We start from the raw sequence: 17,500 nt of genomic DNA, 5'->3' as shown, positions 1-17,500 counted from the left end.
ATCACCACCACCACCATCACCACCATCACCACCACCATCACCCCCATTTCTTACTCCATCTTCCACCTTAGAGTGGAACTATCCTTCCACCAGCACATCATCCTGGAGGTGGACTGCGTCTATCCACACCTTCTCACCCCTTTAGGCAACTTTGATATTTTTTTTCATTCGAATATTTCTTTCATCCCGATGGGTTTTTCTTCCCGTTAACTCCCCCCTCCCCCCGTCCCTCCCCCCGTCCCCCCCACAGCCGCGGCTGTTTCCATTCGAGCGGCGAGAGGAAATTGATCCTCAGTAAAATAATCGTGGGGGGGAGGGGGGAGCTGAACAAAGAGCGCCAATAACGAAGGCAATATTATATATGAAGGAAGAAGTTCGTTTATGTTTGGGGGAGGAGGAGGAGGGCGGGAAATGGAATCAGAGTTGAACATAAAATCGGGATTGGTTTTGTCTTAGATTCTGGAGTTTGCTGACCATGATTTGATGAGTAGTCTCGCTAGTACACACATACACACACACACGCAGACCACACACACACACGCAGACCACACACACACACACACACACACACACACACACACACACACACACACACACACACACACACACACACACACACACACACACACACACACACACACACACACACACGATTGTGTGTGTGTGTTGAGAGAGAGAGAGAGAGAGAGAGAGAGAGAGAGAGAGAGAGAGAGAGAGAGAGAGAGAGAGAGAGAGAGGGTTGAGGAGGAAGAGGAGGAGGAGGACGAGAAGAGCAAAAAGAGGAGCATGGAAGAGGGTGGTGAGATCAATGAGAACACGAAGAGGAAGAGGAGAGGGCGTGGAAGAAGAGGAACAAGAAGAAAAAAATATTGGAAAAGAGCGGCAAGAATAACTTAAAAAAAAAAAATCGGTGTTCCTGTGGTGGTGGGCGGGAGGGGCATCATATGTGAATAAAATCGCCTGGCGGCAACGTGAATAAAAATACAAATAAAACACAGGAAGACGATTAGGGATAATCTTCTACTTAAGAGTGCGTAAGGGAACTTCTCTCGAATGAATGATAACTTCAGTGGTCCCACTCCTCCTCCTGCTCCTCCTCCTCTCCCATCTCCTCTCCCTTCTCCTCTCCCTCCTCCTTTTCCTCCTCTCCCTCCTCCTCTCCTCCTCTCCCTCCTCCTCTCCTCCTCCTTTCCTCCTCCTCCTCCTCCCCCTCCCCCTCCCCTCCTCCTCTCCCTCCCCTCCTCCTCCCCCTTTTCCTCCTCCTCTCTCCACTCCTCTCTCCACTCCTCTCCCTCCTCCTCCTCCTCCTCCTCCTCCTCCTCCTCTCTCTCTACTCCTCTCTCTCTCTCTCTCTCTCTCTCTCTCTGCTCCTCCTCCTCTCTACTCCACTTCCTCCTCTTCGTCCTCCTCTTTCTACTCCTCTTCCTCCTCCTCTCCTCCCCTTCCTTCTCCTTCCTCCTCCTCTCCCTCGTCTTCCTCTCCCTCCTCCTCTCCTCTTCCTCCTCTCCCCCTCCTCCTCACCCTCCTCGTCCTCTCCCTTCTCCTCCCCCTCCCCCTCTCCCTCCCCCTCTCCCTCCTCCTCGTCCTCCTCCACGTCCTCCTTTTCAATTTCCCTCGGTGCCATATGGTCTTCGCTACCTACCTACCTACCTACCTACCTGGCGATAGACTTTCATTATTCAGTTCAGTTTGCGAGGAGAATCTTAGGAGGAAATGGGAGAAAACGAAGGAGGAAGCGATTGTGCCGCCCCGCCCCGCCCGTGTGAATGGTGCAGCAGCGCCACGGTTTTCAAGATAACTCGGAAGCGGAACAAAAGACCAATGGGGGAAGGTACCAAGAGGGCGCGTCTTCGAGAGAGAGAGAGAGAAAGAGAGAGAGAGAGAGAGAGGGACCAATGGGGAAAGTACCGAGAGGATGCGTCTTCGAGAGAGAGAGAGAGAAAGGGAGAGAGAGAGAGAGAGAGAGAGAGAGAGAGAGAGAGAGAGAGAGAGAGAGAGAGAGAGAGAGAGAAAGCCAGGTCAGACAGTAGCACTGTCGAAGTTTGTAGCCATTGTCGTTTGCATGGGTGTCTGGGTTAGGCATAGGATTAGGCGATGCTGGAATTGTGGTGGTGGTGGTGGTGGTAGCGGTGTAGAGAGTGGTGGTAGGGATACTAACAGTGGAGTTGGTATTGATAGTGGTATGTGAGGGCGAATGCAATGGTGGTAGGGTTTAAGGAGAAGACGTATGGCTCTTGTAAACCTAAGATGATGGGATTGCTTAATGAGACTCGTATTCATTAGAAGATGAAGAAGAAGAAAAGGGAGACGAAGAAGAAGAAGAAATGACAAATCCAGTGGGTCAGCAGTTTTCGAAAAAGAAAAATGCTCCAATCAGAGTTTGTTTGTTGAAGATTTTGTCGGCACTGCCCCTGATGATGGTGATGATGATGGTGATGCTGACGATAGTGATCATGATGATGATGGTGATGCTGGCGATAAAGTTTGTGTATTTTTATTTTACTTCTCTGAGTGGCTCTCTACGTCCATGTCATTTGTCTATTTATTTATTTATTTATTATTTATTCACTTGTTTATTAATTCATTTTTGCAACTTTTTTGAAATCTGTGCGGGGAGAAGTGGGGGTACCATTGTAAGCCCGGGGGCGGGGGGGCACAGACGTTCTGCCATTTGCCCCCAATATGGGGGAGGGGGGATATGGATTTTTATTTTTATGCGTCCCTGACACCCCTACGGATCAGAGTCACTTATCATTCTTTTATAACCAGAGACTAATCTCCGCTCAGAGAAGAAGGCTGATCGCTTTCAAACTCGACCATCCCTCCGTCGTGAGTCCACCAAGTATAGAAGCGCTGGCGAAGTATGAATAGGGACATGGAGACCTCAGGGCTCTTGGTTCCGCTTCCGTGGACGAAACTTCTCGAATATAGAAATCCAAAATTGAGACGTCCAAAATTGAGACGAAATAAACGAGATGACCAGAAGGGCGAGGCTGAATGGCTGTCTTTATATATATATATATATATATATATATATATATATATATATATATATATATATATATATATATATATATATATATATATATATATTTATGGGACGAAAGGTAGTAGCACATTTGAGAAACGCACAAAGAACCCACAGTCGAAATTAAAAAGGAAATTAAGAAGAAAATTAAACTTCTATAGCTGTTAGCCGAAATACAGAAGTTTATCTTTCTTCTTAGTTTCCTTTTTAATTCCGACTGTGGGTTATTTGTGCATATATATATATACATATATATATATATATATATATATATATATATATATATATATATATAAACAGTATACATAAAGGGGGAAACATAAATTCGTTGTGTATGGACTTAAGAGAATGGAGTGGTAGTGTGTTCATTGATGATGTAGAAACGTGAGGCGCCGGGTGAACGAGATAATGTAGCTGTGAAACAGGTGTGTAATGTAGTTCTGTAGTTCCAACAGTTCATTTAAACTGGGAGAACACAGAGTAATTGGAGAGCGTAATTGTGTAGGGACGTCGGTTAGGAGCCGGGAGAGGGGGGGGGAAAGGGTAGATTGGAGGCGGGGATGAGGAGGGAGGAGGAGGAAGAAGAAGAGGAGGAGGATGAAATATTCAATGAGCGGATGCGAGCTTGCCGAGGTAGCAGACGAAGAGCAGAGGGAAGAGTATCTTCTACGGGAAATGCATAACAAATGGACGCTGAAGAAGAAGAGGAGGAGGAGGAGCGAGGAGAACTCCTCTGCTGGACCTCAGAAGGGGATTTGACTCTGCAACGGCCCTGTGCTTTTAAAGCTGCCTGGACAAAGGGGGGAAGGCGTGTCGGTTCCATTGTGTAATTCATGCCTTTTGCCCCCTAACAACCGGACAGGGGGTAGTATTAGGGACCAAGGCGTTTGAGGGAGGGAGGGAGGAGAATAGGGAGTGTGTGTGTTCTGGGGATAATGAGGGAGGGTCAGGGAGAGTGTAAAGGAAGGGAGTGAGGGACGAAGATGTGGAGTACGTATCGACATTTGCTACTTTGGGGGAGTCAGGGAGGGTGGGGATTCTTGAAGGAAGGAGGGAGGGGTGAGCGAAGGAGGTTAGGGAGTCTGGCAAGGAAGGTGGGAGTGGGTGAGGAAGGTCTATGCACAAGAATGGATTACAACGATTGTGGGGGAGTATGGGAGTAAGTGAGGGATTTATAGAGAGAGTGGGCGAGTGAGTGGGAGGGAGGTGGGGAGTACATAGCAATAAAGAGGAGTTGAATTAATGACGAAGAGAGAAGTGGAGGAGGAGGAGGACGACGACGACGAAGAGAACGGAAGATGGCGTAACTTGGGAATCGGAAATGAGGGTGGGAAGATGAAGTGGAAATGCGTGAACAGAAAACGGTAAGTGTGTGTAGACAGTAATGGGAGAATGGGAAATAGGTAATAGAGAACGGGCTTGTTTATGTGTATCTCCTGAATAAAATCATCTGGCGACATGATCCTTTTGCTGTGGAGGGAACCTATGAGATGAATAGAATCGCCTGGGAGGGAAACTGAAGAGCTGGTGTATCTTCAGATTTTTATTTTATTTTAAATCGGTATAGCATTCTCTCCCTCTCTCTCCTTGCTCTCGTTTTCGCTCTCTTCGCTCTCGTTCTCTCTCCTCGCTCTCGTTCTCTCTCTCTCCACGCTCTCGTTCTCTCTCTCTCCTCGTTCTCTCCTCTCCTCTCCTCTCCTCTCCTCGCTCTCGTTCTCTCACTCTTCTCGCTCTCGTTCTCTCTCCCTCCCTCTCTCTCACTCTTCTCGCTCCCGTTCTCTCTCCCGCTCTCTCTCTTTTTCTCCCTCCCTCCCTCCCATCCCCTCGTGTGTGCATTCATTCTCATTTGCGTTTGTTTCTGTCAGCCGAACTTGGAGCACAGGGTCCAGCCCAAGCAAGAGCCGGAGAAACTTGTGGGGAATAGTCCGCCTGCTTAGTCAAACACTGTCTTGCCTTTGTGAGATTGCGTGTGTGTGTGTGTGTGTGTGTGCGTGTGTGTGTGTGTGTGCGTGTGTGTGTGTACACACTTATACACGCACGTAAAAATTTGCGCGCACTCGCACGCACGCACGCACACAATACGTATACTGTGACAGTGCGAGACAGAGAAATCAAGAGAGAAGGAGAGAGAGAGAGAGAGAGAGAGAGAGCAGCAGCAGCAGCAGCTTTGCGGATCCAATCTAAAGGCGCCCCAGGTCATGGAAGGCCACAACGGTTGTTAACAAGAAGAGCAAATCCGGAATACAAGGAGTTTCCGAAGACCCTTTCGTCTGGATTTCATTTTTTGGATCACAGAACGAGACCGTTAGATGAACGCAACAACATACGTAGACATTGTTTTTTAATTATTATATATCCGTTTCCACCTATTTGTTATTTTGACCATAGTCTCACAGAGAGAAAGTTGGATGTGAACACGATGTATGTAAGTCATTTATGTTAGATGTGGGTTTTCGTGTCTTTGTTCTTTTGAACACGTTTTCTAGATGGATTCAAATTGTAGGGAACGTTGTTCCAAGTGATGTGGACAAATATCAGGCAATAGGAGAACCTTGTAAACCCTTTGAGGACGACGGAGCTGCGCTGGGTTGAAATCGGAGACGATTTGCATAGGTATTGCGGGACAGTTTGTCGCTGGCAAACCGCGGTACTGCACGCTGGGATGGGGGGAGAGAGGGGGCGACTATTATATTATGCTCCGAGACACTCAAATCGTGATTTTTCTTCTTCTTCTTCTTCTTCTTCTTCTTCTTCTTCTTCTTCTTCTTCTTCTTCTTCTTCTTCTTCTTCTTCTTCTTCTTCTTCTTCTTCTTCTTCTTCTTCTTCTTCTTCTTCTTCTTCTTCTTCTTCTTCTTCTTCTTCTTCTTCTTCTTCTTCTTCTTCTTCTTCTTCTTCTTCTTCTTCTTCTTCTTCTTCTTCTTCTTCTTCTTCGCGTTGTTGTTGTTGTTCTTCTTCGCGTTCTTCGCGTTCTTCTTCGCGTTCTTCTTCCTTCTTCGCGTTCTTCTTCGCGTTCTTCTTTTTCGCGTTCTTCTTCGTTGTCTTCTTCCTCTTCCTTTCTTCTTCTTCTTCGTGATGCTATCATTGTAGCTGTTTTTTATGGGTTCGTTTGGCAGAGCATGTCGACAATAATTTTTTTTTTCAAAACTTGGATGCAATTAAGTTAGTAAATTGATTAGTAAACAACTAAACATACAAACAAAATAACCAGTGGGTAGACATGACAGCACATTTTTGGGGTCTTTATTCAAGTGAATCTTTGACCTGCAGTCGCCTCAGTGGGTCAGGAGTTGATAAAATCTCCAAAATTGTCTTGCCCACACACATGGTATGGAAGGGGGTAATCATATTTGATTATTAAACGATGTGCATGTCATGCGTGTGCATATATATATATATATATATATATATATATATATATGTGTATATATGTATATACACATATATATATATATAAACACACACATATATAAATACACACACACATATATATATATAATATATATATATATATATATATATAAAACATATAAACACACACACATATATATATATATATATATATATATATATATATATATATGTGTGTGTGTGTATGTACAACACTGGATGGGTCCCAGTGATTAGAGATACATTTTAACAACCACAATGCAGTTTACAAATACTTTCCCGCGTTTGTATACTTCCAATTGTACTATCATAGTGGAGATGGGTTGAACGCAAAATTCCATGTATGTGCAAGTAACTCGAGCATACAAATATATAAGAAAAATTGCGCTCAAATTATATCTCTCTTGATAGCCTAGTTGGTAAGTCACTACCGTACTTGTCATGAGGATGCTAGGTTCGAGTCCCTGGCAGTACCGCATTTCAATTTCTGCATGTCGGCCTTTGGTGGCTTAGAATTAAAGTGCATTGTGGCTGTTAAAATGTGTATATATATATAATATAATATATATATATAATATATATATATATATAATATATAATACATATAAATACACATATACACACATAAACAGTATACTTTGCACACATACATGCATATACATAATTTTTTCCGTTGTCTTGTAGATAAGCTGGGAGCCATTATGTAATATCACTGAAGGAATGGCGATTTCCTTTTTTATTTATGATCAAAGAACTGACATTAGTTTCAACTTTTGGTCATCTGTTTCCAAAGAGGAACAGAATGGGTGGGCCGTGTTTCTTCTCTGTATAATCAAACATAAAGACTTAATGTTGGAAATACTGATATTTCACGACATTTTCCTCTCGAAAGATCATGTTCTTATTCATTTATTTATTTGATTAAATTTTAGATATTTTCATGTTCGTACAATCCCGTTTGTTAACCGTCAGTGATTATTTTTATGATTTTATGATTAATTTACAATTGCATTGTTTTCTGTTTTATTTGTATTTTTATTTTTGTTCGTTATTATTGACATGGTGGTTACGATATTGATGACAGATTACTATGTCACCATTTCCCCAACTGTAGTAGGAATGGCAACCACACGCACGATATGTTCCCAACTGTAGTAAGAATGGCGACCATAAGTTGTTTATTTTTAGGATTACGTGTCCCTAGTGCTGGCTCAGAAGTCGAAAATGTACCCATTTAGTGAAATCTTACAGTAGGCTAATTTAATCTAACTTGACCTAAACAAAACTTACGTTATTATTATTATTATTATTATCATTATTATTATTATTATTATTATCATTATTATTATTATTATTATTATCATTATCATTATCATTATTATTGGTGGTGTTATTGGTTATTTACCTCAATTCTTTGGTGACTTTTAGTGATGACGTAAAATAGTAAGTGACTGTAATGACTTAGAAAACACGGCCAAAGAGGAAAACCCGTGTTTTTCAGTCATTAGATTTGTTTTTTAACTTCTTGGCTGCTGTGACATCCTTGATTGATTTTGTTGTTGAAGGATAGAGGTAATCTTATACATACTGAAGGACGGGTAAATCCCGCGTGAGTTTAGAAATATTTAGAAAAAAGTCCGATTTATTTTCAAGGTGGACAGTTAGGTCACAGTTGTATCAAAGCATGTTTAGAGATGGAGATAGGTTGGGTGTCTACCTGGGGGCTCGTCAGATGTGGGGAACCAGTAACAACACGGTGATACCTCTGAGCTCAATAAAAATTGTCCGGGGTTAACCAGAATAAAATCCTCAAAGTGCGTCGGTGCACAGAAAAGTGTTGTTTCGTAAGTTCGACGACAGTCTTGTGTTGGTTCCGTTATGTGATAACAGATGGCGCCGGAGTCTGTATATTCTTATTATGTTGCAGTCATGTCTGCCAGTTAGTATGAAATATTTTTTTTTAATAATTTTCCTATTTCCTCCCTCTATGTTGTCTATGACCATATATGGAAGTCACGAGATTTATGGAACCCATCTGTACATTCACATCCAAAAGTTCTGGTCCTGTTCATTAATTTTTAGCAATTTCCCACATAGAAATTCATAGAAATTTCTCGCAACGACTCGTAGAAAGATTCGTTACATTTTTGGTCAAGGCTTCTGATCAAGGTCACTGGACATGACGGTTGCCAATCAGTATTTATCAATTTGTATTTATTCAGTCATGTGTTTATTTTCCCTTATTATAAGACAGTTTATGAATATATGTATTGCATGTTGAGAAAGGAAACTGAATGTGACAGTTGCCAGTGACTCTTTATTCATTTGTTTTTTTATTTTGTTTTGTTTTTCTTCTGTTTCAGTCATTTATATTTGTTGATTTGTTTATTTATTTTCCAGGTGCGCGAGCGGCTGCGCGTCTCCCTGGAGAGAGTGGCGCAGCTCGAAGAGGAGCTTGGACAGAGCAAGGAAGAGGTAAATTAAGTTCGAAGAACCTGTGACCATTTGTTTATTTCCGTACTTCCCCCAGGTGCTCTGGGTAAAAAATGGAACTGCAACACAGTCAACTTTTCTTCTGTTTCTTCTTTTTCTTCGTCTGTTTTTTCTTCTTATTAGTCTGTTTCTTCTTCTTCTTCTTCTTCTATTGTTTCTTCTTCTGTTTCTTGTTCTTTTTTCTTCTCCTCCTCCTCCTCCTCCTCCTTCTCGCAGAGGGTGTTTGTAAAATATGGAATTGCAGTTTAATTAGTGTAGTTGTTTACTTCTTCAGCTTTCCAAAAGGTGTGGGCAAAATGTGGAATTGACTGACGAGTTAAACACCATATGAGGACGGAGCCTTTATTTGTACGACGTTTCGCTTATTGCAGCTTTTTCAAGTACAATGATAATAATAAGCGAAACGTCGTACAAATAAAGGCTCCGTCCTCATATGGTGTTTAACTCGTCGGCCTTGCCGGCAACTGCTACTTTCATGAAAAATGTGGAACAATCGGTCAAATTTTGTTGTTTCCAGCCCTCCTTCCTAGGGGCGTGTGGGTAAAATATGGAACTACAATTTACATATTCATTTTATATTTACTTAGGTATTTTGCATTCCTCGCAATGGGTGAGAATAAAATTTGGAACTACAATTTAGTCGTCTCTTATATATTGTTATGTTTATATGTTTGTTTACTTTTCTTTCTTGTGAGAAGATGTGGGTAAAATGTGGAACCACAGTTTAGTTAATTTTTTCCCCAGGAGAGTGAGTAAAATGTAGACAACTTAATTGATATTTATTTATTTATCTACTTACGAGTATTATGCCGACTTACCAGAGGGTGTAGATAAAATATGGAACTACAATTTCGTCAACTTCGTTAATTCTTTTCGAATTCATTTGCTGTCGAGATGAGCCTGTAAGTTTCAAGGGTTCGTCTGAGCTAAAGTTGGCGCTAACCAGAATAAAGACAACAAATATGAAAAAATCTTCAAAGGGATTGAATGAAATCGTTTAATTGAAATAGATCTAGCCTTTGCCCTCTAGGAGTTAGTGTAAGATGAAAATATTGCGACGTAGACCAAAATAAAATTCTTGATCGTTTCAAACTCTTAATGTGATTATTTTTGTGGTTTTACGAGTAGAGTCACCTGTGCCCCTAGTGTTTGCATGTAAACACAGTGATGCCATTCGCTGTGTAGTTTTTATTTTTACGCCGGTTGAATAAAATCGCCTGGCGTCAGTCAGAATAAATGCACATATAGAACGGATTAAGCCCTTTAATTAAAAAAAAAAAAAAAAAAATAGTCGCTTTAACTGCCCAGGGTCGGGGGATAGTGGTTCCTTGGGTGAATAAAATCGCATGGCGACAACGAATATGTAACACACACACACACACACACACACACACACACACACACACGACTCGTGGCGCAGTGTGTAGAGTTCCCGGCCGCCACTACGGCGGTCCGGGCTCGAATCCCGCCCACGACTGAAATAATTTCAGTATCGCTGCGATGCGAGTCGTTACTCCAGCTCTCGTGGGCGGTGAGATGGGTGTGTGTGTACGTGTAAGGTCACAGCATTCCCCATAGATCGGTCATATATGAGTTCTGAGGTCCCTTCCTGGAGGGAAATAGCTGTCGATCACGAGTCCAACACGTCATCCATGATCATGCTGAAACACACACACACACACACACACACACACACACACACACACACACACACACACACACACACACACACACACACACACACACACACACACACACACACACACACACACACACACACACACACGCACCATCTACTGTGTACGGGCTAAGTACGCAACCAGTGTGGACATCAATGTATATATATATATATATATATATATATGTATATATATATATATTGTATATATATGTATATATATGTATATTTCAAAAATATGTGAGCAGATTCTCTTGTATCCAAGTAGTATTGAAATCGACAGCATTCTGACAGATTATAATCTTCTTATTAGTATTTTCTAGGTTTCTAACAATGATCGGGACATTCGGTTGCTGAGCAAAGACAAGTTCACCAAAAATATTACTACTTGTGTGTGTGTGAGTATATATATATATATATATATATTTTTTTTTTTTTTGGGGGGGGGGGAGAGGGAGTGTCATATAATCCCTTCGTTAGCAAGAGATTGCCTCTGCTATGATTGAAATCGCCAGACGGCAGTGAGAATAACAAAGAATAAAGACCACACGGGACGGAAGGACTTAAACGGCAGTGTTTAGTAGTAGTTGGATTCAGGGATATGATTTAAAAGTCGTACTTCGTTGTCTTTATATAATTTTGATGTGGAGTTTTTTAGTGCACACTATCTGTTGCTTATTCATTTGTTTATTTGGCTAATTACTTACGTGTTTTTAGGTTCCGCGTATTTGCAAAATATGAAATTATTATTATTATTAATTATATCATTATGGTTACTGTTATTATTATTATTATTATTATTATTATTATTGTTATCACTTGTTTATGTATATCTTTTATTTTATTATTTTTCACATGTATTTAATTCAATATATTCATTGTTTTATTTTTGTAGTTCCTTTGTAATTCATTAATTTTATTTATTGATTATTTATTCATTTATTTATTTATTTATTTAATTGTGTAGTGACTACACAGAAGGGTACATTGGTATCAGAATCCGTACACGTTTGGTGAACATTTGCTCAGCAATTTATTTTCCTGCTGCTGATTTACGGAACTGTATTTATAGCTTTATTTATCGTGGGCACGCGTCTACCGGGAAAACCACGCGCCCACGCGCCCACATCCCCTCTAATTAGCCTCCCGTTAGTCAATGTATATAAATGTATTTTAAACTCGCGACCTTGCCTAGCTTTCGGAGTTGTGAACAGCTTTCAAAATGCGTTTTGGGACAAAAAAAAAAAAAAAATGAAATGAATGAAGGAAATGGTATAATCATATTTAATGCGTGATCATGGCCGTCGCGAATTTGATTGCATCGCCAAATTACTAACGTGTGTAAATAGCGAAAATTTGTGTCTGTTTCAGGCACAGAGGAGGCGATTTGTCCCGGGGGAAGCGATTTTAGCACCTCTTGTCACTTGGCGTAAGGGTTGTTTTGGTGTGGCACGAACTCCTCATCGACCTGTTGGTAGTCTCCTGCTTAGCAGATGTCTCTGTCGTCAGTCGATTTTATTCGTCTCCGTAGAGTATTTCACGTCTTTCGGCAGCTAAAAGGGTAACGAAGAAACGAATCGATCGTGTGAGCAGGGTCGACGATTAAAAAAAAAAAAAAAAGTTTACATGGGACCAACATCAGGTACCTGAAAATGGTTGTCTCACCAGATGGACGTCAGACTGAATCATTTCCCTGCGCCATTCTCCAGAAACAGTCAATATCTTCACCTCCATCTGGAAGTGCAGCCCCGAGAGGGTGACATTCGCTCCCCGGAGGGCTCTTCTCGTATTACCACAAGCCGGTGACTCGGAAGTAGTTCTACTCGTTTACTACAGAAGCCCAACTCTTTCCCAAAAAGGTCTGTGGGATGGTCTGGGGACCGTTGCCAACCAATGTGGGGCCGCGGATGTCCTGTCATTGAATTTTGAGACAACAGTTATGATTGTATAAGATAACGTTAAAAAATATTCTAAGGTGAACATAAACGAAGTGCTCTTAAAATGTCGTATATGATATAAAATTTGATATAAAGTAATAATTTGCTAATCGCTACAATAAAGGTTCTTGGTAGAACAAAGTAGGATTGAATGATTTCGAAAATTGGTCTACATCACTATTGAAGTGAAATGAAGATTTTTTTTTTCTGCCGCCACATTTTTTATTTTATCTTATTTATTTTTTTATTTTATTTTTGTGATACTCACCAGGAGCAATTAAGCATTACCCCTACAACTTTTGATACATCTTAATTAGACGTCTCTCTTGGCGATCTTCGTCGATTATAATTATGCGTTGCACGTTCTCGACCCCTCGCGTAAATCTAAATTCGCGTAAATCTAAATTCGCGTAAACCTAGATTCGCAATGCAGAAATTTTCTATCCGGGAGGGGGGGGAGGGTCTTGTATGATGTTCTCGACTGTCCTGTCCGCTACTGATTAACCGCAATTAACAATGTTCTGATTTGCCTGTCAAATCCTGATTAGTTAAATCAAAGGAAACTCCGTTGATTAATTGCTGTGTTTATCAATTTTGGCGCGCATTTGTTATGTTTTGGAAGTTAACGACACAGTTGTCAGAACATTTAATTTAGAGCACCAGCCCATGATACAGAGTTTTCGATAATTCATTGGCTGAAAGTTCGCCAAAGCCAGGGTCGGAGGTAAGATGTGATTGCAAACTTGCATGTCGTTCCTCGTAGACCACTTACGCACACAGACCTACCGGACCCCACATCTCTCAGCTAGTGTCTCCTATTACCCAGCTCTACTCAAGCCCTGGCTTCGGCCAGCCACGAAGGGGAGATGGTGTCTGAACTTTAGATCGTGAGTGTACGGCTAAACAAGCAATTTACACGATATTTACTGGTGTGAAGACTCGATATATGGTAATAACAGAGACATTGGGAGGGAATTGTCGTTTTATACTTTGTTTCAATCACACTAATTAAATTATGGTATTCTTAAGAAAAAAAATACTTTCCTTATATAAATCTTGTATAAATCCTTGGAAGGGAAAGATTTAAACCACCGTAAGATTCTTACGGTGGTATTCTTAAAAAAAAATCATAAATTTTTCCCTACCAAGGATTTACATAAGATTTATATAAGGAAAGATTTTTTTAAGAATACCACCGATTAACCCTTTAATACAAATAAATACGAGCAAATCTTTAAAGCACACGTTTCCACGACTGCATATCTGTATCTGGGTTCAGGACTTCTGTGCTTCGTCAAAACACGTCACGTTCGCAGTGAACCAAATCTTTAATCTTGTCGTCATCGATACCTCCAGTGAGGAAGGTGGAAGTAAACATTTCACTTTACGTCTTTACTTCTTGCGAATATTTAATTTGCGACTCAGTGTCGCCGTTTCAATCGTGATTGTCACTTCGATGCAAAATAATCGATGTTCAAGTGGATCAAAGGTTTTAACGAGGGCGACGCAAACAAGGTCAACATACTAAAACAACAGGGCAGGACTCGCAGTAATGGATTTAAACTGGACAAATTTAGATTTAGGAAGGAAATAGTCAAGAATTGGTTTACTAATAGGGTGGTCAACGAATGGAATAGACTTAGTAACCATGTAGTGAGCGCTGAAACTAACAGTTGTTTTAAGAAACAGTTAGACAACTTTATGGATGGGGATGACAGGTGGTGATGGATATGGAGCTGTCTAGTGTAGGCCTTATGGTCTTCTTGCAGTCTCCTTCATTCTTATGTTCTTATGAAACGGAATTCCCGGTTGACGCGAAAAGGTTTTAAACCTATTCTCAATTAAACCCTTTTGTGTCTAAAGTCGATTTGCGTTTAGTTTGGCCGCCGTCAAGCGATTTTATTCAGCAGAGAGAAGGCCTTGGATTGACATCATTGGGGTTTAAGGGAAACACCTGATTCTTGTTTTCTTGATATTCAAAACCCACCCCGTTCCTTCCTGACAGGAACTAAGTTAATTTGATTATACATGACGCTGACCTCGGCTGGAATCCACACCTGTGCCTATGGCTGATTGGTTTGTATATGGACCAATGGGATTGGTTCATGTACATTGACCAATGAACTGTTTTCATAAAAGGGCCGGGAGTTGGGGAAGCGTGGCCTTCAGGTCGAGTTAGCGGAAAGTTCATATTGCTGTGCAATGTCCCTCCTCTTTATCCTGGCCCTCCTCTTTATCCTGGCCCTCTTCTTTATCCTGGTCTTCCTCTTTATCCTGGTCTTCCTCTTTATCCTGACCTTACACTTGATCCTGGTCTTCCTCTTCATCCTGGCCCTACTCTTTATCCTGGCCTTCCTATTTATCCTGGTCTTCCTCTTTATCCTGGCCTCACTCTTTATCCTGGCCTTACTCTTTATCCTGGTCTTCCTCTTCATCCTGGCCTTACTCTTAATCCTGGCATTACTCTTAATCCTGGTCTTCCTCTTTATCCTGGTCATACTCTTTATCCTGGCCATACTCCTTATCCTGATCTTCCTCTTCATCCTGGCCTTCCTCTTCATACTGACACTCTTCTTGGCCTTACTCTCCTCTTGTATTGACCTTCCTGTTTATATTTATCTTCCTCTCATACTGACCTAACTCTTTGGTGGCCTTTTTCTTTATATACCGTAGACCCTATGTGTATTTTCATCTTTGTACGGTCATCCTCTTTATCCTGACCTTCCTTTATCTTCCTCTTTATGCTGACTCTTCCTCTTTACACTTCTTTTATTAATGACCATCCTCTTTATACAGACCTTCCTCTTTATACAGGCCTTCCTATTTGCACTGACCTTTTTCGTTATGTTATTTTTTCTCGATAGTTTACACTGACCTTTATACTGACGTTACTCTATATCAGCCTTCCTTTTCATATTGACCTTTCTTTTTATTATGACCTTGCTTTTGAAATTTATATTCTGCTCTATACTGACCTTACTCTTTATACGTCTTTTTCCTCTTTCACGGCCTTGCCCTTTTACACTGACCTTACACGTTATGCTGACCTTGCTCTTTATACGTCTTTTTCCTCTTTCTCGGCCTTGCTCTTTATACTGATCTCACTCGTTGTGCCGACCTTGCTCTTTATACTGACCTTACTCTTTATGCTGACCTTACTCTTTATACTGACCTTACTCTTTATACGTCTTTTTCCTCTTTCTCGGCCTTGCTCTTTATACTGATCTCACTCGTTGTGCCGACCTTGCTCTTTATACTGACCTTACTCTTTATACTGACCTTACTCTTTATGCTGACCTTACTCTTTATACTGACCTTACTCTTTATACTGCCTTGCTCTTTATACTGACCTCACTCGTTATGCTGACCTTATTTTTTATACTGACCTTACTCTTGGTTCTGCAGCTGAGCCAGTACAAACTGGGGAAGGTTCCTGGCGACGGTGCTGAGAGCGAGAAGCTGAATGGCGAAGCCGATTCTACAGATGGAGGCTCGGTGGGAGGAGGAGGAAGCGGAGACACGCCCTCATCGGTAAGTGGGTCCCCCCAATTCCCGTTTTCTATTTGGGGATGACTTTTTTTTTTTTTTTTTTTTTTTTTTTTTTTAAGGGGGTGGCTGGGTAGGGGTTTTCTTAAACTAGATTAACCTTAAACGGATTTGACATGCACTTTTGGGTAACTTTTTTTTCTCTAATTAAATTAACTAGATGTAACCCGAGTTTGCCATCTTAAAATGACCAAAGTCACGAATGGAGGTTTTTTTGCCATAACGCTGAGATGTAGTCTAGTCCGGCTTTGTTTAACCAATTAACTTTACTTTTTTTTAATTAGTGCGAGGAAATCAAGGTAATTGAGTTTGGTTAGCTCTAATTTTAACCCTTTTTTTCGTCACTTTGTGTTGTCGCCTCCTGACTCTTTGCTCACCAGCTGTTGCTTAGCTCTTTATATTAAAAATTAAAAAATCTCACTCCTTTTAAAAAAAATTATATAAAAAAGGTAAATATGATGAGAATTATATGGTATTGTGATTGATAGAGTCCTGTGATATGATTGTTAGTTATGGCAACATTTTTTTTTTTATTTTTTTTTTCATTTATGTGTACAAATATGTTTTTATCTGTTTTGATCATGGGAGACTGGAAAATATGTTGTGCCTTTGACGATATATCAGAGAGATGGCGGGGCTAGAGACCCACCACTTTCCCCCTTATTTTCAGCATTTTTTTTTCCTTTTTTCCCCCTAAATTCCCTCCCCCTCAGCTTTGAAGAAAAAAAAAAGTTTCTTTTATTTGAAGCATTTGGTTGATTCGTTTTGCATTGCTTGAGTGTGTCGTGTCCTACACACGGCCCACTGGCTGAGACTTAAAGACAAGTGCCGAGACCCCCCCCGGCCGTCACTCTGGACATCTAGCCTCACCCACTCGATGTATGAGCGTGCCTGTCTACATGTACGTTTAATAAACGTGTACGTTTGTTTATATGACCGTGTAAGTATATTTGTGAGATTGTGTGAGTTTGTGTGATTGTGTGTGTGTTTGTGTGATTGTGTGTGTGATTGTGTGATTGTGTGTGTGTGTGTGTGTGTGTGTGTGTGTGTGTGTGTGTGTGTGTGTGTGTGTGTGTGTGTGTGTGTGTGTGTGTGTGTGTGTGTGTGTGTGTGTGTGTGTGTGTGTGTGTGTGTCTGTTTGCCTGTGTGTGTGATTGTGTGCGTGTGTATATACTCGTATGTGTGTGTGTGTGTGTGTGTGTATGTGTGTGTGTGTGTGTGTGTGTGTGTGTGTGTGTGTGTATGTGTGTGTAACACTCTCAAGACAACTATATGCTATGCGAATTTTGGTGAAGCTCTTGCCAGTCATCTTGACCTTGACAACAACTACTTGTCACACACGTTGTCAGACGTACGTAGTCACTTAACTGATCGTCTGCGCGGAACTCCCATGGGCGAGTGGGTTGGTTCATATCCAGATAAGGGTCTCGC

At 41.2% G+C, this 17,500-nt stretch overlaps 1 protein-coding gene across 7 annotated transcripts in view; it reads left to right on the top strand.

Annotated features, from left to right (window-relative positions):
* The window catches only part of Liprin-alpha (PTPRF interacting protein alpha), a 395,115-nt gene that overhangs the window by 243,668 nt on the left and 133,947 nt on the right, over positions 1-17,500 (top strand). For all 7 annotated transcript variants that reach the window (XM_076192875.1, XM_076192874.1, XM_076192877.1 and 4 more), the window contains exons 4-5: positions 8,816-8,890; positions 15,929-16,054. In XM_076192875.1, the coding sequence (XP_076048990.1) occupies positions 8,816-8,890; positions 15,929-16,054 (201 nt within the window). The remainder of the gene's footprint in view (positions 1-8,815; positions 8,891-15,928; positions 16,055-17,500) is intronic.

Source organism: Oratosquilla oratoria, chromosome 11 (assembly GCF_046742065.1).
Source record: "Oratosquilla oratoria isolate Oo_2021 chromosome 11, ASM4674206v1, whole genome shotgun sequence".
NCBI lineage: Eukaryota > Metazoa > Arthropoda > Malacostraca > Stomatopoda > Squillidae > Oratosquilla > Oratosquilla oratoria.
Note: the sequence above shows the minus strand (reverse complement) of the source record. Positions and strands in the feature narration are given on the sequence as shown.